The 27,896-nt window shown below is 43.7% G+C and overlaps 1 protein-coding gene across 2 annotated transcripts in view; it reads left to right on the plus strand.

Moving 5' to 3' along the window:
• LOC141132726 (zinc finger CCCH-type antiviral protein 1-like) overlaps positions 1-19,608 on the plus strand; it is a 162,172-nt gene extending 142,564 nt beyond the window's left edge. For both annotated transcript variants that reach the window (XM_073621491.1, XM_073621490.1), the window contains exons 8-13: positions 207-327; positions 1,156-1,252; positions 2,130-2,232; positions 2,452-2,582; positions 14,305-14,462; positions 15,382-19,608. In XM_073621491.1, the coding sequence (XP_073477592.1) occupies positions 207-327; positions 1,156-1,252; positions 2,130-2,232; positions 2,452-2,582; positions 14,305-14,462; positions 15,382-15,668 (897 nt within the window). In that variant the 3' untranslated portion in view covers positions 15,669-19,608. The remainder of the gene's footprint in view (positions 1-206; positions 328-1,155; positions 1,253-2,129; positions 2,233-2,451; positions 2,583-14,304; positions 14,463-15,381) is intronic.
• Positions 19,609-27,896: the final 8,288 nt, after the last annotated feature.

A 27,896-nucleotide genomic window follows, 5' to 3' on the forward strand; every position in this document is an offset into this window, starting at 1 on the left:
TTCAACATAAGAAGTTGCTGGGTGACCTGACTCTTCAGAACCCACCAATATTGCAGTATCATTTTTCAGCCAATGTTTAATTAGTTGCTGCTGAATTATCTTATGTCACTTCTAGCTCACCTTACAAAATAAATACTTCTATGTTACACTGAATTTGAGGTCATGCAATAAAAGATAATGAAAACCATGATGGCCTGTTGTTTTAGAACATAAAGAAAGTGAGTTCCTCCATTTGCTCATCGGACCTGGAGACCGTATACCTCTCTGACCCGGCCGGGATCATTCGATTCACTGCTGGAGGCCAGAATTACATCATCAACTGCCAAGGTGAGCACCAACTTCATTAGACCAGAGCAACAACAATGTACCCATGTATTGAACAGACAATAATATCTTAGGGACAATGAAGAGTAAATTGTGTGGTCACCCACAGACTGCTAAATTAAAATCTCATAGCTATAGATTAATAGAGCCATTTATATTCACAGGTTTATTGATGTAGACCAAGAAAATGAGTATAGTTGTTTTAATTCCAGGCCTTTTTTTTACCTGTTTTCGTATGCTAACTTTTTTCAGCAAACTTTCAGCACTCTGAAGACATTATAGGTGAATTTGGTGTTGTGAAAAAAGAATGTGCAGAAAAATGTGCTGGCAAATTCCTGCGTGTTAAAATGTTTCTATCTTTAAAAACCCTGTCAGTTTTTTTTTTGTCTGTGTTACTGAAGGGGGAGATCTACCTTCACTTCCTGATACAGAGACACAACAAAAGTAAAGGAGATCTCTCCAAAGTGAGGGGTTATGCCTATTAAGACATTTATTACCAGAACATGTGTCCCCATTTCCCCTTACCCCTGCATGGGCAAATATTCATTAGAGGAACATGCATGACTTTATGTCATACTATTCCATGTACAAACTTTCTTCAATTAAGGTTTAGCAATTTTTTAAAATGTGCAAACTTTTGGAATATGCAATTTGGTGTATCAAGGCCAATATGCCACAGTATTCCTCTTCCTGTTCCTCTTCATAGTGCACTCACCACTGATGTGTTGCCCAGCTTCAGCAAGCTTCCCCTATCACCCTCCAAACCTTCACCATTTCTGCTCATTACCTAATTGTAATTGAGCTTAGAAGTTTCTTATTTTTTACTTCCAGAGATGAGGCAAAGGAATGTTTATTATCAGACTGAGAAGGAAGTTCGCCGCAGACCCAAGTTCCTGGATTTTGAGAAAGTCAAGATGTTGAAAGGAAGGTAAAAGGACCATAAACATCACACTGACTGTGTGTACTAAGAGGTGTTGAAATTCACATTTCCAGAGATCAAAATTTTCTTACTGGAATTTTGAACGGGAAAATTTTTAATGGTCACTCTTGGCCCTTTGAAGGGCCAATAGACATTCTGTCACCTGATGGCATGGGGAGCTCGTAATGAATGTTCAAGTGTTAGGTATAGTTTTTATTTACTTTTAGATAATACCAGGGCTTTTTTTCAGGGGGAACTTGGTGGAACTCAGTTCCACCACCTCTGGCTCAGACCCTTTGGTGCTTGCTCACCACAATCACTTGTAAACATAGAAGTCTGGTTTCTGTATTTACAAGTGACAGCTGCATTCTGTGTGTAACCCCCATGAACTCTCCACTCTGTATGTAATGCAATCCTGATATTTAATGCCCCTTTAAGACCCTACTACTGTTTGTGAAATATGACCACACCCACTATTTGATGTGATTTGGAGGGTGTGTGTGTGTGTGTGTGTGTGTGTGGGGGGGGGGGGGGGGGGTTGGGGGGTCTTGGTTGAGTTCCTGCACCTATTGTTTGAGACAAAAAGCCCTGGTTAATACATTTTTTTCAGCCAATAAGTTTGAAATGGTGTTAAAATGGCACCTTGAGAAAGAGACATTGCACTGCAGGAGAGTGTATGTGTGTTTCCCATTCCATTGGGGTGATAATAGCTTTCCTAGCATAAAGCAAGAAGCATAAACATGAAAAATGATCTTCCTTTCGATTTTGGAAATTTTAAAAATTTGGTAAAACTAAATTTTGTTCATCACCAGTGCTGAGATGATAGAGTAGTTATTGTTGTTGAATAACCAATAGGTCATTTTTTTCTTTGGTTTTTATATTGTAGCACCAAATCTGCTGCAGACAATTTAATACAGAACCCCCTTCTCAAGACGGTAAATTACCCACCACATTGGTGCATGAAGTCCTTGCCAGAGGTCGGGTATCAGGTATGACAGAAAAAAAATTCTACAACTCATTTAATAAAGACACACTATTTGTATGTAACATTTTGCAGATAATACTGTGTAACCACATTATCATGCTACAGTGATGTCAGATAGTGGTACAAAATGTTTGACACTATCTACCAATGACAGGTACACTTCTGTAACTTCTGTAAAGTATGTTTGCAATGCATTAAAAGCATCCTCAATTTTGCTTTGCAGAAAGTCCTTGTACCGGAGAATTCTGGAGAGTTCTCTAACATTGTCAAAATGTTTACCACAACGGTCTCCGGGCATGTGGTGAAGAAACTGTGGCGTGTTCAGAATCCCTCCCTCTGGCAGGTCTATCAGTGGTACGTTGGCTACTGCTACAAAATAGTGAAACGAAGACTTAAAAGTTTTACATTTATTGATTGGCTGCATTTTTTAAATGTAATGAGCGTCTCACACTGTTGAAATAATGTCTCTGCCTTATAATGTCTCTGCTCTTATCAGACAGTTACACTTGACTCATAGTCATTGCTGAGAGAGAGGAGCAGTAATAATAATCACTGTGTTGTACTCAGCACTAGGGATGAGCTCCGTGTTCGAATCGAACCCATGAACCCGGTCTGTTCGACCGTTCGTCGAATTGCGAACGATATGGGCCGTTTGCGCCAAATTTGTGTGGCACGTCACGGCCCATAATTCACTGCAGCATCGCAGTGCATTGCTGGCTGATGATTGGCCAAGCATGCACTATGACCCGCATGCTTGGCCAATCACAGCACCATCAGTAGAGAGAGCTGTAATTGGCCAAAGCCAGGGTGGCTTTGGCCAATTATGGCTCAGGGGGTTTAGAACACGCCCCACACTATATAAGGCCACCTGCATGGTGGCCCTGTATAGTGTGTTCCGGCGTGCTGAGAGATAGAGAGAGAGAGAGAGACAGTGTCATTTCATTTGAGTTAGATAGATTAGGCAGGACAGTCAGTCAGTTAGCTGCACATACAGTGTATTGTGTATATATATGCATCCCCGGTGTTGTGTGTATATATATATATATATATATATATATATGTGTACACTGTATTCAGTTTAGCTAGATCCGTTCCTGTTATCTTCCTACTGACAGGCAGGCTTGTCTTGTTACAGTATTTACAGCTACCTGAAGAAAATTGCTGGTGTTCTTTTGATCTTATTAGTACCACAGTCAGGCAGCTAGACTATTTACAGTTAGTGTAGTGCGTCCTCCTCACAGTGTTCAGCTAAAGCTACAAGTTAGTTTAGTGTGACCTCTGCACAGTGTTCAGCTAAAGCTACAAGTTAGTGTAGTGCATCCTCCTCACAGTGTTCAGCTAAAGCTACAAGTTAGTGTAGTGCGTCCTCCTCACAGTGTTCAGCTAAAACTACAAGTTAGTGTAGTGCAACCTCTGCACAGTGTTCAGCTAAAGCTACAAGTTAGTGTAGTGCGTCCTCTGAACAGTGTTCATCTAAAGCTACAAGTTAGTGTAGTGCGTCCTCCTCACAGTGTTCAACTAAAGCTACAAGTTAGTGTAGTGCGACCTCTGCACAGTGTTCAGCTAAAGCTACAAGTTAGTGTAGTGCGTTCTTCTCACAGTGTTCATCTAAAGCTACAAGTTAGTGTAGTGAGTCCTCCTCACAATGTTCAGCTAAAGCTACAAGTTAGTGTAGTGCGACCTCTGCACAGTGTTCAGCTAAAGCTACAAGTTAGTGTAGTGCATCCTCTGAACAGTGTTCAGCTAAAGCTACAAGTTAGTGTAGTGCGACCTCTGCACAGTGTTCAGCTAAAGCTACAAGTTAGTGTAGTGCGTGCTCTGAACAGTGTTCAGCTAAAGCTACAAGTTAGTGTAGTGCTTCCTCCTCACAGTGTTCAGCTAAAGCTACAAGTTAGTGTAGTGCGTCCTCCTCACAGTGTTCAGCTAAAGCTACAGGTTAGTTTAGTGTGACCTCTGCACAGTGTTCAGCTAAAGCTACAAGTTAGTGTAGTGCGTCCTCCTCACAGTGTTAAGCTAAAACTACAAGTTAGTGTAGTGCGACCTCTGCACAGTGTTCAGCTAAAGCTACAAGTTAGTGTAGTGCGTCCTCCTCACAGTGTTCATCTAAAGCTACAAGTTAGTGTAGTGAGTCCTCCTCACAGTGTTCAGCTAAAGCTACAAGTTAGTGTAGTGCGACCTCTGCACAGTGTTCAGCTAAAGCTACAAGTTAGTGTAGTGCATCCTCTGAACAGTGTTCAGCTAAAGCTACAAGTTAGTGTAGTGCGTTCTTCTCACAGTGTTCAGCTAAAACTACAAGTTAGTATAGTGCGACCTCTGCACAGTGTTCAGCTAAAGCTACAAGTTAGTGTAGTGCGTCCTCCTCACAGTGTTCATCTAAAGCTACAAGTTAGTGTAGTGCGACCTCTGCACAGTGTTCAGCTAAAGCTACAAGTTAGTGTAGTGCATCCTCTGAACAGTGTTCAGCTAAAGCTACAAGTTAGTGTAGTGCGACCTCTGCACAGTGTTCAGCTAAAGCTACAAGTTAGTGTAGTGCGTGCTCTGAACAGTGTTCAGCTAAAGCTACAAGTTAGTGTAGTGCTTCCTCCTCACAGTGTTCAGCTAAAGCTACAAGTTAGTGTAGTGCGTCCTCCTCACAGTGTTCAGCTAAAGCTACAGGTTAGTTTAGTGTGACCTCTGCACAGTGTTCAGCTAAAGCTACAAGTTAGTGTAGTGCGTCCTCCTCACAGTGTTAAGCTAAAACTACAAGTTAGTGTAGTGCGACCTCTGCACAGTGTTCAGCTAAAGCTACAAGTTAGTGTAGTGCGTCCTCCTCACAGTGTTCATCTAAAGCTACAAGTTAGTGTAGTGAGTCCTCCTCACAGTGTTCAGCTAAAGCTACAAGTTAGTGTAGTGCGACCTCTGCACAGTGTTCAGCTAAAGCTACAAGTTAGTGTAGTGCGTCCTCTGAACAGTGTTCAGCTAAAGCTACAAGTTAGTGTAGTGTGACCTTTGCACAGTGTTCAGCTAAATCTACCTGTAGAAGTTTGGTGGTGTTTTCCTGATCCTATCACTACCGCAGGCAGCTAAAGTATTTACACGTTAGTGTAGTGCGACCTCTGCACAGTGTTCAGCTAAAGCTACCTGTAGAAGGTTGGTGGTGTTTTCCTGATCCTATCACTACCGCAGGCAGCTAAATTATTTACACGTTAGTGTAGTGCGACCTCTGCACTGTTCAGCTAAAGCTACCTGTAGAAGGTTGGTGATGTTTTCCTGATCCTATCACTACCGCAGGCAGCTAAATTATTTACACGTTAGTGTAGTGCGACCTCTGCACTGTTCAGCTAAAGCTACCTGTAGAAAGTTGGTGGTGTTTTCCTGATCCTATCACTACCACAGGCAGCTAAATTATTTACACGTTAGTGTAGTGCGACCTCTGCACAGTGTTCAGCTAAAGCTACCTGTAGAAGGTTGGTGGTGTTCTCATACTGTAGGCAGGCAGTTGATTTTGCTAGCTGCAGTATCAGTATATATATATATATATATATATATATATATATATATATATATATATATCCCAGCTTAGTGCAGCTACAGGCCATTAGTATGTCTGGAAGGCCAACAAGGAGAGGCAGACAGTCACAAGCCAATAAAAGAGGGCAAGCAGGCTCTGTGTCTTGAGGCAACGGTGCTGGTCGCGGAGACGGTGCATCCTCATCAGCACATGGCCGTGGGACATGCTTGGCCTTTTTTTCGGCAGCTGGCCGTGTTGAGCCGCAACATGCGGAAGACTTGGTCGAGTGGATGACCAAGCCGTCCTCATCCTCCTCATCCTCCCTCACCCATGCTCAGGGTACTTTGTCTGGCAAAGCAGCTGCCAATGCGGCCTCTTCCCTCGGCTCAATGGCATCAGTGACTCCTTCCCTAGCCCCACCATGTCCTCCTGAGGAGTCCCTCGAACTGTTTGACCACAGTGTTGGGTACATGCTCCAGGAGGATGCCCAGCGTTTAGAAGGCTCTGATGATGATACTGAGTTAGATGAAGGCAGTAACGTGAGCACGGACAGAGGGGGTGCCCAAGAAGGACAGCAATCTGGCAGTCATGCTCCCCCTGCTGCAGCATACTGCCAGGTTTGCTCCAGTGATGAGGAAGGAGGGGATGATGAGGTCACTGACTCAACGTGGGTGCCTGATAGGAGAGAGGAGGAGGAGAAGGAGGAGGCACATCACCAACGAGGCAGGATGCCCTCCAGGGGCCACCCTAAGTGCAGCACACTGACTGCATCACACCGCAAAGCTCCGCATGTGCAGGGCGCTGCTGTCTCTGCGCATTATTCCAAAAGTTCTTTGGTGTGGGCCTTTTTTGAGACGAGTGCATCAGATCGAACCGCTGCTATTTGCAACATATGTCTCAAGCGTATCTCGCGTGGCCAAAACATCTCCCACTTGGGCACCACATGCTTGACCAGACATATGTTGACCTGCCATGCAGTTCGTTGGCAAGCATATCTAAAAGACCCACACCAAAGAACAAAGAGGACGTCTCCTTGCTCCTCATCAGCTGAAATCTCCAACCCCACTATACCTTCAGTCCTCTCTGAGACCAGCACTGAGAGGAATGAAGGTGTAGAATTAGGTGTGTCACAGCCAAGTACTTGTGGGCAATCTGCTTTCGGTACACCGACGTCAGATTGTACCAGGCAAATTTCCCTGCCCCAGCTGCTGCACCGCGGAAAGAAGTTCGCTTCCAGCCATCGACATGCCCAGCGGTTGAATGCTAGCTTGGCAAAATTGCTAGCACTTCAACTGCTACCTTTTCAGTTGGTAGACTCTGCCCCCTTCCGTGAGTTTGTGGAATGTGCGGTTCCTCAGTGGCAGGTACCCAAACGCCACTTTTTCTCACGGAAGGCGATTCCGGCTCTCTACCGTCATGTGGAAGGCAATGTCTTGGCCTCGCTGGACAGGGCGGTCAGCGGTAAGGTGCATATTACCGCTGACTCATGGTCCAGCAGGCATGGACAGGTATGTTACCTAAGTTTCACGGCGCATTGGGTCACTCTGCTGGCAGCTGGGAAGGATGCAGGACAAGGTGCAGTAGTGTTGGTTGTTCCGCCACCATGCCTCCAAAATGCCACTACTAATGTTTGTGACACACCTCTCTCCTCCACCCCCTCCTCTTCTTCTTCCTCCATGGCCTCTTCCTGTGCTTTGTCCTCGGAACCAGCGGTGCTCCGTAGCTGTTCAAGGGGCTACGCAAGTACGCAGGCCAAAAGATGCCATGCGGTGCTTGAGCTGGTGTGCTTGGGGGACAGGAGCCACACTGGGGCAGAGGTTCTGTCAGCTCTGCAGGGGCAGGTTCAGAGGTGGTTGACGCCACGCCAACTTAAGGCTGGAATGGTGGTTTGCGACAATGGCACCAACCTCCTCTCCGCCCTCCGACAGGGACAACTGACCCATGTGCCCTGTTTGGCTCACGTCCTTAACTTGGTGGTGCAGCGGTCCTTGGGCAGGTACCCGGGCTTACAGGATGTCCTGAGGCAGGCCAGGAAAGTCTGTGTGCATTTCCGGCGGTCATATGCCAGTGCTCGGCTGGCAGACCTCCAAAAGGAATTTAACCTGTCCAAGAACCGCCTAATCTGTGACATGCCCACCAGGTGGAACTCAACGTTGGCCATGCTGCAGTGGCTGCACACGCAGCAGAGGGCCATCAATGAGTACCTGTGCGACTATGGCACCAGGACAGGGTCAGGGGAGCTTGTTTTTTTCCCCATGCCAGTGGGCCATGATCAGGGATGCATGCACTGTCCTGTCACCATTTGAGGAGGCCACGAGGATGGTAAGCAGTGACAGTGCATGCATCAGTGACACTGTCCACCTGTTGGAGCACACGCTGCGTGGAATAATGGACAGGGCACTTGAGGCAGAACAGAGGCAGGAAGAGGAGGACTTCCTTAGCTCTCAAGGCCCACCTTTATCCAGACAGTGTTCCTGCGTGCCCGCCGATCACACAGGAAGAGGAGGAGGAGGATTGTGTCAGTATGGAGGTGGAGCCTAGCACTCAGCATCAGCAGCAGTCTTTAAGGGATCATTTAGAGTCCCGAAAAACCCATGGACTTGTACGTGACTGGGAGGAGGTGGCTGCGGATCATGTCGTCCTTAGTGACCCAGAGGACTCCGGACCAAATGCCTCAGCAAACCTACGCTGCATGGCCTCCCTGATCCTGCAAAGCCTGCGGAAGGATCCTCGTATTCGTGGTATCAAGGAGAAGGACCAATACTGGCTGGCAACCCTCCTTGATCCAGGTTACAAGGGTAAGGTTGCGGACCGTATCTTGCCGTCGCAGAGGGAGCAGAGGATGAAACATCTTCAGGAGGCCTTGCAGAAAGGTCTGTGCAACACGTTCCCAGAGACTGGGAGGTTACAAACTCCTTTTTCTGGACAACGTGTTGCTGAGGCTTCGGTCAGTCAAAGAAGGAGCGGTGGAGAAGGTGGCCGTCTGACCGATGCTTTCAGACAATTTTTTAGTCCGCAGCCTCAAGGTATGATCGGTTCCAGCAACCATCGCCAGCGTCTGTCTTACACGGTGCAGGAATACATAGGAGCACGATCTGGCTTGGACACCTTTCCAACCGAAAATCCTCTGGGTTACTGGGTCTTGAGGATGGATCACTGGCCAGAGCTTGCACAGTATGCAATTGAGCTACTGGCCTGTCCTGCATCCAGCGTTCTTTCGGAACGCACATTCAGTGCTGCTGGAGGCTTTGTAACCGATCACAGGGTGCGTCTGTCCACCGACTCGGTCGATCGACTGACCTTCATAAAAATGAATCAGTCTTGGATCACCACCAGATACCAAGCACCTGATGCTGATGTAACCGAATAATTTTTTTTGGAAATGTCAGATCCCTTCAAAGACTGCCTATGCTGATGCTGAGTGACTATCCTGTTATGCTGACTAATTATCTTCTTCCTCCTCAATGATCATGCTGATAGCTTGTAAGAACAATTTTGGTTCTGGGCGCCGCCACCAGTGCCTAAGGCCCAATTTTTAAGCCCCTGTTTAACAGGGGCATGTAATTACAATTTTTGTTCAATTCTTTGCAGCAGGGCTAGTTCCTGCGCTCCAACTAGAGTATCTGTGAGGGGTTGCAGTGTTGTGGCACCAACACCAGTGCCCAATGCCCCAACTTACAAACGACTCCTACTTGCAAACGGAAGGAGACAACAGGAAGTGAGATGAAATCTACCCTATAGGAAGGGAAATTCTCTCCTGTAAGAGTTAATATGGGAAAAACTTTTCTCCTTTACACTGATGCTTTATCACCAATTCTTGTTTCACTAAAAACCCCAAATTTTCAAAAAACATTTGTCATTGGGACAAAAAGTGAGGTGAAATCTTCTGAAGAGGAGCACAGACAGCAAATCAAATGTCACAGGGGTGATAACCCTTCCCTATGTTTTTCAAAAAGCTTAAAAACAGATTTTTTGGCTGGAGCTACACTTTGAAAATGTACCAGTTCAAAATTACAAACAAATTCTACTTAACAACAAACCTACAGTCCCTGTCTTGTTTGCACTGCCTGTATAATGCTGTTCAGCGTATATAGGGCCTGGGGGCCCCACACCTTTCCTTTTTTAATTTGGGTGCGGGGTTCCCCTTAATATCTATACAAGACCCAAAGGGCCTGGTAATGGACTGGGGGGTACCCATGCCATTTGTCTCACTGATTTTCATCCATATTGCCAGGACACGACATTACATTAAAGCCGCAAGCAGTTTTAAATGACTTTTTTTCCTTTAAAAATGTAATTTTGTGCAGGGACTGTTCTAAGCACGGGAAACGCGCGCTACTTTACAGGCATACTATAGACACCCCCCAGGTACGATATTTAAAGGAATATTTCACCTTTTTTTTTTTTTTTACTTTAAGCATCATTAAAATCACTGCTCCAAAAAAACGGCCGTTTTTAAAAGTTTTTTTTGCATTAATATATGTCCCCTGGGGCAGGACCCGGGTCCCCAAACCCTTTTTTAGGACAATACCATGCAAATTAGCCTTTAAAATGAGCACTTTTGATTTCAAACGTTCAAGTCCCATAGACGTCAATGGGGTTCTAACGTTCGTGCTAATTTTCGGTCCGTTCGCAGGTTCTGGTGCGAACCGAACCGGGGGGTGTTCGGCTCATCCCTACTCAGCACTACCCGGAAAGAAGTCTTGCCTATATAATGAGAAAATATGGTTGCCCCCATGTACAGTACATATACTGTATATAAACTGATCACATTCACATTGATAGTTAAAAAATAACTATATAAAACCCCCCATTAACCAACCAGCTGAGGTCCCTGGGTGTATGAGATACGACCTAAAAATTTCAACAAAGTACCATGGGCATACTCTGTATGTCATTCTGCATTTCCCCTTCTGTAACTATTATTGGCATTATTATATGTCAGCAACTTTTCACTCCATGTGACCATATTTTACTTTGGTTAAATACTGTATATGTCCCAAGTAGTACAGAAATCTTTAAGTATAGGCATTAAAACAAAATATGGTGTCAAAGGGGTACCTTTACTGGATTATTTATGCATAGAAAGTTACAGTGTTGGTAAAGTAAACATTAAAAAAAAAAAAAATAACATGTTATATTTACCTGGCCACAAACTTCCTCTTCTGTGGTCCCCCGCAGGTGCTCTTGGCTCCTCCTCTTCTTTGTGTGCCCCAATGGTAAGCCATCTGCTATGGGGGCACACCTGTTGGCTCGCTCAGTAGTTTTATCACCCTCTCACCCCCCTTAGAATTTCCTATCTTGATCCAGTGATGTGGCCATCTGCAGTGGTGCTTGTCTGTGTTCCTCTCCTCACAGGCTGCAGTGTTAGCAGCTGGAGCCATTGGCAATAAAAGCCTGTGAGGAGGGAGCAGGGGGGGGTGAACGGGGCTGAGCCGCACTGTGGATGTCTATTTACCTTATTATAGGCTTACCTGTAGGTAAAAATGACAAATAAAGGTATACAACCACTTTAAACTGTATCCTTGAGAACACTGTGTGTACCTCTTTCAACCCAATTGCAGGGCTTAGAACTGTCACACTGTGTATATAAATACATAAGCAATCAGCCCTATCTATTTACCCCAGTTTCAATTTCTAACACAAATATATACAATTGTTAGTTTCAAATTAGGGATTTCAATCAATTCTGATGGTTGGTGCATGCTTCTGTGATGATCAAAATGTCCTTGGCTGGACAAAGAGCACAGACATCCTGATCCTTTTCTTCCAGTCTCCAGCTCTGTGTGTCCAACACATGGCTGTGTGATCTCATTTACTGCCTCCCTCCTTATTTACTGCCAACATCACTTCCTGTTTAACCAGTCTTTTCCAGCCAGTTAAAGCGGAGTTCCAGCCACATTTTCATAATTCCATGAATCGCTTCAATTCAATCCCGCAAGTTAAAAAAACATTGGGAGTTTTTTTTCCTAGTTTACCTTGTTGCTAGGGTACATGCTTCTTTCTTCCTCTTTCGGCGCCGCAGCGAGGTACGTCATATCCTAGGGGCCTTGGCTCCTGGAAGATGTGTGTCATAATTCCCAAGAGTCAGTGGGCATTGCCACCTGTTAGCATCACCTTATTTCGAAACAGGAAATGATGCGATGCACGACAGTGCTAAGCGACATTTTTTAAAAGGGCAATCCAGTGCTTGTTTCCATTGTTAGTGTTTTGTCCATAGAAGAGACAGCGGTGGTGGCAGAGGCAACTAGAGCAGCGATCTGTTAATATTTAGAAGAGGATTACTGCACTTTGACGTTTAAAGCGGGGTTCCACCCAAATTTTGAACAATATCTGTATGTATTCTCTTCCTTGCCTAGATGCTGACATGCCGTTTAAAAAAATTTAAATCGCCGTAATTACCTTTTATTTTTCTATTCTTCTTTGCACTTCCTGGTTCTCCTCCCATGGGAGTATGCGTGTTAATAGCCTCTCCCAGACTCCTGGGAGCTAGTATCAGGCTTCCCAGGATGCCACTGAGCATGTGCGGGAACGAGCGGTGAATGCTGGGAGCACAGCATTCACCACATCCAGGAAATAAATGCTTGTGGGCTTCAAATGCCCACAATGAAGATGGAAACCGCCTGCAGTGAATAATATAAGTTATTCTTTCCGACGAAATCTGACACAGGCGGACATATTACACACAATATGTGAGTATGTAATGCTGAGAAGAAAAGTTTGTGAATGAACTAAAAAAAAAAAAAAAAGGATAGATAGGTGGACCCCCGCTTTAATTATCCAGTAGGACCTCAGACCATATAAGACATTGTGAGCATTGTGATGTGATGGGGGAGATTTCAAATCTCACCTCAGCCCAGCGCAGCAGCAGCTTCATCTGTGTGCCAGGCTACATTACTTCCGTCTATTGTCTAGGTTATATTTGGTTGCCATATCAATGGGGCGGGACCTTCCTACGACGTCACCATTGTGATGGCAACCAGAGACACAATCGTGCGCCGCACCTCGTGTCTTATGCGCATTTGATATCCAGAGGTGCATGCTGGGTAACCAGAAAACACTAGTGTGCTTCACATGCCCACAATTAAGATGGGAGCGTGCTGCCGAACTAATATAAAGGTTAGTTTTATAAAAAAAACATGCAATACTACTGCGACCTTTCATAGATTTAGCTTTTGTAACATTGAGTAAGATGAACATCTCGGGTGTCATAAAAAAAATAAAAATTATGGCTGGAACTCCACTTTAAGTTAATCAGTATTTAAATTGAAGAAGCCCAGCTACTCTCAAACCTAAATTAACTTATTTTATTTAGCCTTTTTTCCCCGATGGTATAATTCTGCTTTCAAAATCACTAAAATATCAATGGCAAACAGACCAACAACCATAGAGTTACATGTAGGCAGGTGCCTACAAAGGGATTGTTCTGTTTAGCAAGCTAGATTAGTTTGCCCAGGTTAGGGAAGGGTTAAGTTCTGATCACCGTTTTCCCAGGCTTTTTTGGGTCCTGCCTTCCTGCCCAGTTTATATATAAAGGGTGGGGGGGGGTTGAGAGGCTTTTTGGGCTCTTTTGCTTGCGGGGTTTCTTTTTTGTGATCACACGGGAGCAGGTGGGTCTGAGTCAGCCACAAGAATATAGCCCTCACCTGCCACCCCAAGGGAACTCACCAGTCATGAAAACTACCAAGATGGACTCACACCATTACAGGTACTCCTATGCAGTCACAGAATTGCAAGCTAGAAGTTGGACTGAGATGCACTTACTGTTGTAATGCTCCTGAAATGTTTTAAGTAAAGTTTTTGAACTGTTTTTGAGCTTGGTCTGAAGATATTCAAGGGGTGCATGGTAGTACATGGCGTATCAGAAGAACAGGGCCTGTAAAGCACACATAGGGTATGAAAGCAAGGCCTTTACAAGGGTTAACTCAGCAGAAGAGTTAGAGGATGAGAGCAGTTGCCATGAGTAACCAAGAACTGGTGGGAAGTGAAAAATAAAGCCGGTCAATAAGCGTGGTACCTGGCAAAGGTGACAGGTCCTCCGTTACTGAGGGGGTCGGTATTCTGCAGTCGGCTCCCCCAAAAGTAACTGGGGCCAAACCTGCAGTACAGAGACCCCATGTATCCAGTCGCATGGTACGGAAGAGAGAAGGAGTTAAGGAAGTGCATGCATGAGGTCCACGCTAGTGCACAGTGGGAACCTATTCTGTCACTGCCGGAGGTGGAGACTGGTGGAGACCGGAGGTCCATGCTAGTACACGGTGGGACCCCATTCTGTCACTGGGAGTGAGCTGGACCGGTGGAAAGGGCACGGGCTCAGCAGTGTCCCTCCTAAATGCAATATAAATTGAGTAGGGTTTGTAGTAACTTGGGACAGCATGTACAGAGGGACGTTTTACAGAGCCATGTACGGCTCATCTATAAGCCTGGGTACCGCCATAATGTTGACTTTCACATGAACGCAGCCCCACCTGGTCCCGGAAATTGATGAGCGCGCACACGTGAAAACGGTACCCCTGCGTGCAGGATGAGTAGGCCCCACCCACATACTTTTCTGTAACTCAGACCTTGTTGCTTTTTTCTTCTTAGGCAGAAGGATCAGATGAAGAAGAAGAAGAAGAATATGGGTATCAACGTGGATGAACGTCAGTTGTTCCACGGAACGGACGGAGCCAATGTAGAAGCCATTTGCAGGGACAACTTTGATTGGCGTGTCTGCGGCACTAATGGAACCCTGTATGGACAAGGTCAGTCATAAAAAAATGTTCTTGTAAAAAATTATACAATCTTTATTGGTACAAACAATGTAAAAAATGTTCAGAGTATTACCATTTCACCATCATGGCAATTATCCAATTGGTGACTAACAACTGTGGGAATATTGCACTGTGATTTATATAGTATATGTACATGCCAATTAGCCACTATAATACTCTGGGTATTTTTACATTGATTGTACCAATATAGATTGTATTATTTTTATATAACACTGTCTAAGGTTCTACATTCTCCCCTATGGTTGCCTTTAAGGTCCCATTGATGAGGCATTTGCTGGGTATATGTAGTTAAGGGATGTTAAAGCTGATTTCCACCCAAAAGTGGAACTTCCGCTTTAAGACCTCCTTTCCAGCTCCTGATGGTGAAATGGAGCTTTTGGGGAGGAGTGGGGGAGCGGATACCCGATTTTGACAGGTACCCGCAGTCACTTCGGTTTGGCAATCGAAAGTGGAATTATCCTTCCCCCTCCCTCCCAAAGTCTTCTGGGACACAGGACAGGTCCTAGAAGACTTCGGGACCAATCACAGAGCGCAGCGCTGCTCGCTCATGCGCAGTGGGCACCCGGCTGTGAAGCCGTAAGCTGTCACAGCCGAGTGCCCATAGTAGTGAGGATGGCGCCGCCGAGGGAGGAGAGAAGAAGAAAACTGCTGGGGTGAGTGCACCTTACTGACTTCAGCATGAGACTGGGTTTTTGATAATAAAAGGTGGCACTCATCTTTTCCCACTTCATCCAAAAAAAAAAAAAGGTTTTGCTCTAGATAGACTTTAGTAAGTTTTTTTCTCAGAATTCAGTAGGAGCCCCTCCTATTCTGTAAATGAGGGGACACAGTTTTCTTTTCTTTTTTTTTTTACCGCAACACATATAACTTGTAAACTTTTTCCCAACAGGAAGTTATTTTGCAAGAGATGCATCCTACTCCCACAATTACTCTGTGCCCACCTCTGCAGGAACACGAACCATGTTTGTGGCTCATGTGCTGGTCGGTGACTTTGTTGTAGGGGATTCCAAGATGAGACGTCCACCTCAGAAATACAACAAAACCGAGAGTTATGACTCCTGCGTGGACACCACCCATGCTCCGTCCATCTTCGTGGTGTTCGAGAAATTCCAGGTCTACCCAGAGTACATCTTGGAGTATGAGGAGGAGAAAAAATCTTCCTGTGTCATTAGCTAAGAGGGAACCATATCTTCACAATCCAGTTCCAAAGAAAAATCAGTCCAATGTTACTGTGTATCCCCTTGGCCACTTATTTTATTTTAGACATCTTTAAGTTAACAGAATTTTCTGTTCTACTCTATGACTTTGTCAACTCCATCCTGAACTTCAGAACATGTAAGTACATGTAAAAGGCTTTGGTTGTTAAGGTGTTCAGGTTCTCAAGTAATTTTTTCAGCTAAATGAGCCGCCAGCTTTTTCTTATGGCTTCCAGTGCTGGACCAATACATGAGCCTCAGGGCAGGACTTAGGGTGGTGGGGGCCCCTGGGCTTGAGTCACTTTCAGGCCCTACCTTCTATACATTACTTTAAATAGAACAAAATGATACATACACAAGCTATGTATTAGAGCTACACAATTCAGGATAAACTGAGAATAAACATATAGATCACGATTCTAAACAAACAACTAAACAAAATTACATATTTTACGTAACTGACACGTGACACTGATGTCAGATGGCACTGATACATGGCACTGATGACACGCGACACTGATGACAGATGGCACTAATATGTGGCACTGACACGTGGCACTAATACGTGGCACTGATGACAGATGGCACTAATACGTGACACTGATGACAGATGACACTAATATGTGGCACTGATGACAGATGACACTAATATGTGGCACTGATGACAGATGACACTAATACGTGGCACTGAGGACAGATGGCACTAATGACAGGTGGCACTAATACATGGCACTGGTGACACGTGACACTGATAACAGATGCACGTGACACTGACAGGTGGCACTGATGACAGATGGCAATGATACGTGGCACTGATGACACATGACACTGATGACAGATGGCACTAATAGGTGGCACTGATGACATGTGACACTGATGTGGCACTGATGACAGATGGCACTAATACGTGGCACTGACAGATGACACTAATAGGTGGCACTGATGACACGTGACACTGATGATGACAGATGGCACTTATACGTGGCAGTGGCACTGATGACAGATGGCACTTATACATGGCACTGGGGACAGATGGCACTGACAGGTGGCACTGGGGACAGATGGCACTGGGGAGAGGTGGTACTGGGGACAGATGGCACTGGGGACAGGTGGCACTGACAGGTGCCACTGGGGACAGGTGGCACTGACAGGCGGCACTGGGGACAGGTGGCACTGACAGATGGCACTGACAGATGGTACTGGGGCCAGATGGCACTGTGAGCACTTTATTTCCCCCCTTTTTTTTTTTTTTTTTTTACTCACAAGCTGCAGCCGTTTGCTCTCCCTCCTCACACGCTGTCTCTGTGTGAGGAGGGAGAGCTGGCGGTGAGGGATGATCTCATATGAGATCATCTCTCATTGGATCGAGTGCTAAATGGCCGCTGTGATTGGCCATTTAGCACAATCTGTGATTGGCTGTGTCCAAGGGACACGTCGAACACAGAACTTCCTCGATGCGCGCCCGCGCGGCGCGCATTGGGGAAGTAAACAGGAGGATGTCCAGGGACGCCCTCCCGGCAAAAGAGTCTGCGTTGTAGCCGTCTTTCGGCAATAGCGCGGACACCTAGTGTAAAGAAGATACGGACACTGGGACACGGTATTTAAAATGGAAACAGGCGGGGCCCATGGGCTTGAGCCCAGTCAAGCCCTATGGAAAGTCCGGCCCTGATGAGCCTGACACATAACAGAAGGTGGCTGTTTAGATCACCACCTCCTTCAGCTTCCAAAGAGTTTTTACAGTTGCTTGGAAACAAATTACTTAATTTGTTTGGTTATTGCTATGTGAGCTCTTTCCCCAGTTTAGAGCATATCTTGCTCCTGGACATAAGAAGAAACTTGGGGCAGATTAAGAAGGCAATGGGATGGATGGGTTACTGGTATATAATTTGTTATACCCCTTTCGTACAATGTATGGGGTTTGGGTCTGCACTGTGAAAATATTTAATTCATGGGAATGCACATTCACTTTAAGGGGGATTTCTATTTTTTGTGATTCTGGATTGAGTGGAGAAGGCTTATCTTCTCAGGTATTTATTTTTTGCTACCTGTGTGAACATTGGAAACTGAGAGGAGGTTTCCTCCCACAGCAGAATATACATATGAGAAAATATGGCTGCCCCCATGTACAAGTATAAAAGGCTACTTATTTTTTCTAAAGAAAAAAACATTTATGAAGCAGCTGAGTACCTAAAGTATGACCTACAAAAAACTTCTGCCGTGAGCGCTCATGCTCCATTAATTTAAAGCAGTGGTCCTCAAACTGCGGCCCTTTATTTGCCTTTATCCAGCCCTTGAAGCATTGTTCCTGCTACTGACACCAACAATGGGACGTAATTCCTGCCACTGACACCAACTCTGGGGCACTATTTCCTTCACTGACAACAAAAACAGGGTAACTGTTCCTCCCACTAACACCAACTATTTCTCACCCTAATACCAAAGATTGGGCATGGGTTAATCCCACTGGGCACAGTCCGACCCCCCCCCCCAAAGCCTGAAGGACAGTAAACTGGTCCTTTCTTTAGAAAGTTTGGAGACCCCTGATTTAGAGCATCCCCTGCTGCTGGATAAAATTTGATCTTTCAGTGTATGTTAGAATGATCTTCAATATATATCAACATTGTCATTATTAGAGTTTATTCTTTGTATAAAATTTCTTTTGTGTATAACTTGTGTTTAACAAAGTTTATTGTAAATGCACTTGTTTCTCTATGCTCATGGCCTTGCTTCACCCTATAACCATCTTTTTCCTGATTTGATATCCATGTAGATCCACATAAATCAGACTGCTCGCTGCCTTGGTTCCTTTTGTGCAATGTAGTGGCCACATGGACGCCCAGGGCTTCTTAGCCTGTTAAGAATGGCTCCCAATCTACTGCATTGCTATTGTGCCCTCTGTATCACTCCTTTTTCCCTCCATGGATTTCTCCCTGTTTTAACATGGGTGAATTCCTCCTTTTCACCACTAGAGGAAACCACCCCCTCTGTCTCCACATCCAAATCTTAAGACCCGGTGATGACGGGCGGAGTGACGTGAATGACGCGGTTTGCACATGCGCGGCACAGTCTACACGTCCGCTTCCGGTCTTTTAGACCGGATGGGGGGTGTAAAAGGCCGCCAGCTCCGGCGATTAGATGCTGCTGGAGCCCCTGGGATATGCTATGCCGTCAGTTAATATCAGGTAACCTTTTAAAAACTCTAAACTATACAGGGGAAATTTCTTTATATGTTGTGACCTAGCTTTTGGCTGTCTTGTAATCGGCAGTTTAAAGGCACTATTGGTATCTCTAGCAAGCAGTTTTGCTGCATTATATATATATTATTCTGTAAAATCGGTTGCTTTTTTCTTCTTACTCATTAGTTGCTTTATCTTTTTGAGAGCTAATTGCTTGTCCATTAAATTTTTTCTTCTTTTATGGTTTGTAATCAGCTCTGGAGATCTATATTAGAGTTTACTGACAGCACGTTAAATCCCTTGGAACTAAGCTCATTGCAGAATCTATATTTGTAAGTTTATCTTTTTATATCGCCTTTTTTCAATTTGGGAAAGTATTTTCCTTTCCAACACTTTCTGATATACTTTAATGTATATTTTATAGCTGGACCTTTTATTTCCCCTGTGGCTGCTGGCTATTGCCAGAAGCACTGATTGAACAAAGATTTTCCAGAAGGCTAGTTGTACAAAAGTCGGTCAAGAGATCAACTTCTGTACAACCAGCCTGCCGATAGATCGAAATTTGTTCGATCCCTGCTGAACTGGCTGAATTTCGATCCATCTATGGCCGGCTTTAGTATTACTGTATCACTAATTTTATTTGGCACTACATTCACTGTAGCAACTCCGTGATTGGAGGAAAGCTAAATGTATGAAATGTTATATTGTTTATTCAATAAAGACTTTTCCATTTGATACTTTAAATTGTCTCCTAAATTCAAATTATTGGACTGTGTCTAGGAGCTTCAATACTTTTCAGTCACTGACCCAAAACAGGTTCTGATTTTATGGTATTCATACTACTTTCAGGTCAGTTAGTAATGTGTCATTCTAACACTTCCAGGTATTTATTGTCTCTCACAGAAATCACAGTACTCCTCCCGACAATGCCTTCATCTGTTTGTAAGGGGGCTCACGGCTGGCTGTGTGTTTTTGCCAAATGGTGCAGTTCTCTGCCCCGCATCTTCTTGGATAGGACAGCTACCCACCTGCTGGTAGTTGTAGCCCTTTGCTATATTGTGTCAAGCTCCTAGCCATAGGCCCACTGTGGTTGGCAGTGGTGATGGTGTAAGTGTGTATGGGAACACTTTCTTAGTGCCCAGTGTAAGTGCAGACCAGCACAGGAGTAGGGAGGGGGGGGCAATTGAAACTGGACAGGGTTCAGTTCAACCATGCACAGTGTGAGTGCACCCTTAGATGGAAGTGAAGTTTTAAATGGTCTTAAGAAAAACAAATAAAAACCTAACTCCACCTTAGACCTATTAAAACAGTATTAAACCCATCAATTTAATGGTTTCCAAAAGCAGGTACATTCAAGGCATGCTGTGAATGCTAACTGTCACAGTTGCTTGTGCTCTCAATCAAACTGGCAAACCATCAAATGGGGGGTGTCATAACTGATCATCACATGTGCAGCACCATGGCAGCTGAAGATCAAACAGAGGCTAAGATGGCAGCTTCCTTGGCTGTAAAGGAAAAGAGGGTTTGGTTTCACTTTAGGCAGTTACAACAACAGTTTTTTCTTTATTTTGGAAAAATGTAAACAACATTAATAAAAACTGACTTTTGCAAGCATCCCCAGCACTGTTTTATGGTTTGTCCAAAGCCCTGTAACTGTCTCTTTTTTTTTTCTGGAAGGCTTGATCTGCATGAAAGTGCAGAAAAAAAAAACAAAACAAATCGAAGCATGTGGAATTAAAAAGACAAATCCATATACTGAATACTATCATTGCAGGTATTAACCCGATATAGCTACTAGGATACACTACTTTTCACTATGGGGCTCTTTCAGGTTACAGCTATGAATCAGCAGGCATCCCTGTCAGTTGATAATGCTGTATTTACAAGTACAGTGCCTTGCAAAAGTATTCACCCCCCCCTTGGCTTTTTACCTATTTTGTTACATTACAGCCTTTACTTCAATGTTTTTTTTAATCTGAATTATATATGTCATGGATCAGAACACAATAGTCTGGAGTATCTGTACATAGGACGACAATAAGCCGTACGCTCCATAGAGTTGGGCTTTATGGCAGAGTGGCCAGAAGAAAGCCATTACTTTCAGCAAAAAACAAAATGGCACGTTTTGAGTTTGCAAAAAGGCATGTGGGAGACTCCCAAAATGTATGGAGGAAGGTGCTCTGGTCTGATGAGACTGAAATTGAACTTTTTGACCATCAAAGAAAACGCTATGTCTGGCGCAAACCCAACACATCACACAAAGAACACCATCCCCACAGTGAAACATGGTTGTGGCAGCATCATGCTGTGGGGATATTTTTCAGCAGTTGGGACTGGGAAACTGGTCAGAGTTGAGGGAAAGATGGATGGTGCTAAATACAGGGATATTCTTGAGCAAAACGTGTACCACTCTGTGTGTGATTTGAGGCTAGGAAGGAGGTTCACCTTCCAGCAGGACAATGACCCCAAACACACTGCTAAAGCAACACTTCAGTGGTTTAGACTTAAAGATTGCTGATCACAAGTGCAAACCATCCAACTTAAAGGAGCTGGAGCAGTTTTGCAAGGAGGAATGGGCAAAAATCCAAGTAGTAAGATGTGGCAAGCTCATAGAGACTTATCCAAAGCGACTTGGAGCTGTGATAGCCTCAAGGTGGCTCTACAAAGTATTGACTTTAGGAGGGTGAATAGTTATGCACATTGACTTTTTCTGTTATTTTGTCCTATTTGTTGTTTGCTTCACAATAAAAAAAAAAATCTTCAAAATTGTGGGCATGTTTTGTATATTAAATGATGCAAATCCTCAAACAATCCATGTTAATTCCAGGTTGTGAGGCAACAAAACACGAAAGATGCCAAGGGGGGTGAATACTTTTGCAAGGCACTGTATACTATAAGAAAAACACAGGTCAGGTCTGATGTTAATGGGAGGTAATCTGTTCAATGCCCAACCTGGGCACAGGTGAAACAAGTAGAGCCTTTGGAAAGAGTGAAATTATTTAATATCAACACCAAACTATTCAAACTGTAAAGTATGGTGGGAGAATGCATTTTAGGTAAACAATATTACTTGTTTGCAAGCTCACTTTCACTGTAGCATCTCACACTTTATAGCAATTACCTAAACAAGACAAAACAGGAAAGACTGAGGGACTTTTAAAGTACAGAACGTGTCTCTTTAAGTTTCATATCAGCTTAAAATTATTCTTTTTATTGGTATACATGATTAAAGTTTATCATACAACAATATTGGCAGACATATTACCCCTACCTCTTTGCCTACAACCCAGTCCCAGGTGTTGATCAAGAGCTTATTCACACTGTGTGTGGTGGCCTACATTTTTCCACATTGCATAAACGCAGGACACTGCTAGGATACAAAGAAAACAATTGTTTTCTATGTGCCCCATTCACACCACAACGCTGGTTTAATGTGCAGTGTGGAAAAATGCAGCATGCATTTGTGGCACTTAAAATAAATGTGAGAAGAAAAAAAAACAAGCAGTACTATGTGTTGAAACATACATCACACTGCTCCCTGCCAGGGCTGTCACTGTATGGTAAAACGTTTTGAGACAAACATTTACTATTGACAGGGGTTCTTACAATGATCAGATTTTATTTTTTTTATGTTAAACTTTTATGCCAAAAAAAACCCTGTTTGCTGTAACTAATCTTTTTCTAAATTTCATTTATTCTACACACGCTTACTTCACTCTTCCCATGGCTGTTTCAAAACACGTAACCATTACTTCTGCCTTACTTCCTGGACAGACTATAGGTCATGACACAGGAAGGAGTTGACCAGCTGACCTCCTTAGCACACACCCTGCATCATCTAACCTTCTACCTACCCACCCATTTCCAGACACATGTTTTTTAAATGAAATGCAAATACTATATACACAGGCATCTATTTTTTTTTTCCTACTTAACGTTAATCTTGCATAGATTGTTCATTTGGCATTTTGAAGTGTGCAGCAAATGAGAGATGAGATAGCAGCCTATGTGGATAGAGCTGTAGTATTGAAAACAGGATAAGTGTACCCTGGGATCTGTAAAGTTCACCTTAGGCTGGCCATACATTATACCATTTTCTTGTTCAATTTCCTTCAACTATGTAGTGCAAGGGCCTACCTGACTGCATAAAAATTGAAAGTGTTTAGGTTTAACCTCATATTATATGGTTTTGGTAAATCTAAAGGGAAATTGCACAAGAAAATTGTGGCCAGCCTTACACTATACAATCTGATTTTACAATCTCCTTTAGATCTACCATCATGTAGTGCCATCATGTAGTGCAAGGGCCTGCCTGATTGGATACAGAGTGATTGGCTAGATAGGTGTTTCCTCCTAGAACATTATGAATATCTTTAAGCAGAGGCCCTAGAGAATAAAATGGTGGGTGTTGTAATTTTTTATGTCTACGGTATATGCGCAGCAGTTTTTCAGATGCAATTTTGTATGAGAAAATACACTTTAGTGAGTTTTAATGCACAATAACACTAGATAATACCCAATTGCTTGGTAAAACGTTAAAGATTATGTTACGCTGAGAAAATAGAAACCTAACACGTCACGCTTTAAAATTGCACACATTCGTAGAATGTCGCCAAACTACGGTACTTAAAAATCTCCATAGGTGACGATTTATAAGCCTTTACAGGTTACAAGTTTAGAGTTGCACAGGAGGTCTAGTACTAAAATGATTGCTCTCACTATAACATTTGCGATGATACCTTACATGTGTGGTGCAAACACCGTTTACATATGCGTACGCGACCTATGTATGCGTTCGCATTTGCGTGTGAGCATGGAGGGGTGGGGGCGCTTTAAAAATTGTATTTAAAAATTTGTTATTATTACACTGTCTTTCTTTTTTTTAATCAACTTTATTGCTATGAGAGAAAACAAAAGTTAAATTGCCGTCAAACTAGACACAAGGACTCAAGAAATCGAAATGTGCAGCTGCCCCTTTAAGTGGATTAACCACTTCAATGTGAAAAAAGTATAAATAAAAGTAAGGCGCTCTCACACAACCTTAGAAGTAAAAAACATCAATAACACATCTCAATTTATTTGAACACACACACAGTGCATATAATATAAAAAATCTTTCAATAGAAAATAAAAATATGAAAAAGTCCATATAAAGCAGTCCTTATAAAACTCTAACCACCGTGTCTCTTAAAGGGTTACTAAACCCTTGTGTTTTTTTTTTTTTTTTAAATAACAAACATGTCATACCTCCACTGTGCCATTTGTTTTGCACAGAGTGGCCCCGAACCTCCTCCTCTGGGGTCCCCCGGCGGCGCTAGTAGCTCCTCCCTGCATCAGGAAACCACCTAGGAGAATCGCTCTCCTTGGGGGTCCCCGTGCGGGCGCACTCCCAAGTCGAGCTTTTGCGTCCATAGACAAAGAAAGCCGGACTCGGCCCCGCCTCCCAGCGCTTGCGTTATTGTATGTGATTGACAGTAGCGGGAGCCAATGGCTGTGCTGCTATCAATCTATCCAATCAAGAGCTGAGACCCCGACCAGAGAGGGTGTGCGTGTCTCCGGCGTGGGAATGAACGGGCTCGGGTGAGTAAAACGGGGGGGTTGAGGGGCTGCTTAGTGACAGAAGTTTTTTCACCTTAATGCATTCGATGCATTAAGGTGAAAAAACACGAGGATTTACAACCCCTTTAATGGAAAAGTGCTCAAAAACTTGCTTGTGAACAAGATGCACTCCTACCAGCAATACAATATATATACGCCTTTGATAATTTGGGGTATCACCCGTTTTCTACTAGCAGTAGATGGGATCAACACATGTAGTGCTTTATGGAAGTGAGCCAGCCACTGATCTCTCAGTCACCATCTCTCTCTCCCTCGCAGCCCAAACCCAGAAAAAAGAGAACTCCAAAATAGTGTATTTCAGTTTTAATAAAAGTAGAAAGGATAAAAACAGTTATACACTTACATTTATTGGTGCTCAGGTCAGCACCAACATAAACAGCCTGGTTTAAAAGATAATCCCCGCCGCTCGGATAAGCTGGCATGAGTTCCAGCTGATAGACTTGCTAACCAAACCTGACAGGAAGTGACGTCACGGATGGCGGTCACGCAGCCTCATTGCATTTTGTATACTAGAGTCATCAGGAAGAACTTGGAGTGTGGCAAAAAAGCACAAAACACGGGTTTGCCACAGCCCGTTATGGTGTGAACTGGCCCTTAGTCTGGATTTGCAGGATTTTGCTTTTATCTCCTACCAAAACTGGGACAGTTGAGAAGTATGGATTTATATTAGAAGGAGAAAGGATTTGTGTTTTTAGGATCTTTACTGTGACTTGTGCTAGAAAGATGAATTGTGTTAGAAGTGGAGAAAAGATTTACTCTGGGGGGATTTGTGCTAGAAGAGGGATTTAGGGGGTGGGGGATTTGTGCTTGAAGGGGGAAGAGAATTTTTGCTGTGAGATGGAATTTGGGGGATTTGTTGTGCCGGGAAGGGGAATTGAGAGGGGAAAGAGGATTTGTGCTGGGGGGGGGATTTGGAGAGGTGGAATTGGGTAAGAGAGGATTTGTACTAGAATGAGGGATTGTGCTGGGATGGAGGATTTGGGGGGGGGGGGGGTGAAGAGGATTTATTCAGAGATAGGTACTGGGGTGGAGGAGGATATGTGCTGTGAGGGAAAAGTTTGTGTTGGGAGGGGGGGGGTGCGTGGGAGGATTTGTTCTGGGAGGAGAAGAGAGGATTTGTATGGGGGGGCTAAGTGTGCAAATTAGTGCTGGATTTTTTTTTTTTTTTGGGAGTGTGATTTTTTTTTTTTTTTGCTGAAAGGGTAAAGTGGAAGAGAGTATTGCTTGCGGGGGATCTTGCCCTCTCCTTACCCCTATACTGTGCGTTACACACCCCTGCCTTCTGCACTCTTTTTGTTTTGTACTCTTGACTCTTACTATGCATTACATACTCCTGTCCCCTGAATTCTGTGCATTACATACTCCTGTCCCCTGCATTCTGTGCATTACATACTCCTGTCCCCTGCATTCTGTGCATAAAACACCTGTTCCCTGTATTCTGTGCATTATGTGCTCCTGGACTGTGCTCTCTCTGTGTAATGTACTCCTAAAGCCAGCACTCACTACAGCCCTCTGTGCATTACATACTCCTGATCCTTAAAAACACCCAGGACCCCTTCCATCTGCGTTGTGTATTATAAATAGGGATGAGCCGAACACCACCCTGCTTCAGTTCGCACCAGAACATGAAAACAGATAAAAAATTTGTATGAAATGCGAACACTGTTAAAGTCTATGGGACACAAACATGAAAAGTGTTCATTTTAAAGGCTTATATGCAAGTTATTGCCATAAAAAGTGTTTGGGGACCCGGGTACTGCCCCAGGGGACATGTATCAATGCAAAAAAAAGTTTTTAAAATGGCAGTTTTTTCAGGAGCAGTGGTTTTAATAATGCTTAAAGTGAAACAATAAAAATGAAATGTTCCTTAAAATTTCGTGCCTGGGGGTCCCCTAAGTCTGGCTGTAAAGTGGCGCATCTTTCTCATGTGTTTTACTGTGCCGCAGCCAAATGACATTTCCAAAGGAAAAAATGTAATTTAAAATTGCTTGCGGCTGTAATGTATTGCTGGCTCCCGGTAATATAGATACAAATCAATGAAAAAATTGGTATGGGTCCCCCCCCATTCGGGTCTGGTTTGGATATTAACCACTAGCCGACAGGCTCACGCCGATATACGTCGGCAGAATGGTATTAATGTACCTGTACGTTGCCCTTTAAAACGCGGCATTGTGGGCACGCGCCCGTGAGTTGAATCGCGGGTCCCGAGGACTTAATGTTCACGGGAATACCCGCGATCGTCTCATGGAGAGCAAGAACGGGGGAAATGCATTTCCCCATTCTTCCTAGTGACAGGACACTGATTACAGCTCCCTATGATCGGGAGCGGTGATCAGTGTCGTGACACATGTAGCCCACCCCCCCCACAGTTAGAACACATCCCTAGGACACACTTATCCCCTGCAGCGCCCCCTAATGGTCAACCCCTTCACTGCCAGTCACATTTACACAGTAATAAGTGCATTTTTAAACGCACTGATCGCTATATAAATGTGAATGGTCCCAAAATAGCGCCAAAAATTCCGATCTGCCCGCTATAATGTCGCAGTCACGATAAGAATCGCAGATCACCGCCATTACTAGTAAAAAAAAAAATTATTAATAAAAAAACTATAAAACTATCTCCTATTTTGTAGACGCTTTAACTTTTGCACAAACCAATCAATAATCGCTTATTGCGATTTTTTTACCAAAAATATGTAGAAGAATATGTATCGGCCTGAACTGAGGAAAAAAAATGTTTTTTTTTATATATAAAGATTGATATGGTCCAAGGCACCAAAAGTAATTGGCCTCCAACCCAAATTTTAGACAAAGAAAAGGGAAAGTGGTCAGCGGGACTTTAAATGAGGCTAATCACTATATAAAGTATGTGGGATATGGAACACAGTGTTGCTTTTATGGGTTCCAACAAAAAGGGGGAGTTTTTGAATGAGAGATGTATACCAAAAAGCAGTCTTAGCAAAGAACATTTTATTATACCGTGTGAGATCATGTATAACATACTGAATAACACATTCACATCTAGACTTTCCAACATCATTCAGCCCTTCCAGTGGCCCATGTTGTGCAGGACTTGTTTTTACTTTATGATATGCCGAGTACCATGGCATCAATATTTATATGTGGTTTTCAGCATGCCCTGCGTGTATGCGATTCTGTGTATGCATTTTTGTGTTATTCAGTATGTTATACATGATCTTACACGGTATAATAAAATGTTCTTTGGTAAGATTGCTTTTTGGTATACATCTCTTATTCAAAAACTCCCCTTTTTTTGTTGGAACCCATAAAAGCAACACTGTGTTCTATATCCCACATGTTTATTTAATATAGTGATTGGTCTCATTTAAAGTCTCGCTGACCACTTTCCCTTTTCTTTGTTTTTTTTATATATTTTTGGGGGATAATTA

This window comes from Aquarana catesbeiana, linkage group LG03 (genome assembly GCF_042186555.1).
Source record: "Aquarana catesbeiana isolate 2022-GZ linkage group LG03, ASM4218655v1, whole genome shotgun sequence".
Lineage (NCBI taxonomy): Eukaryota > Metazoa > Chordata > Amphibia > Anura > Ranidae > Aquarana > Aquarana catesbeiana.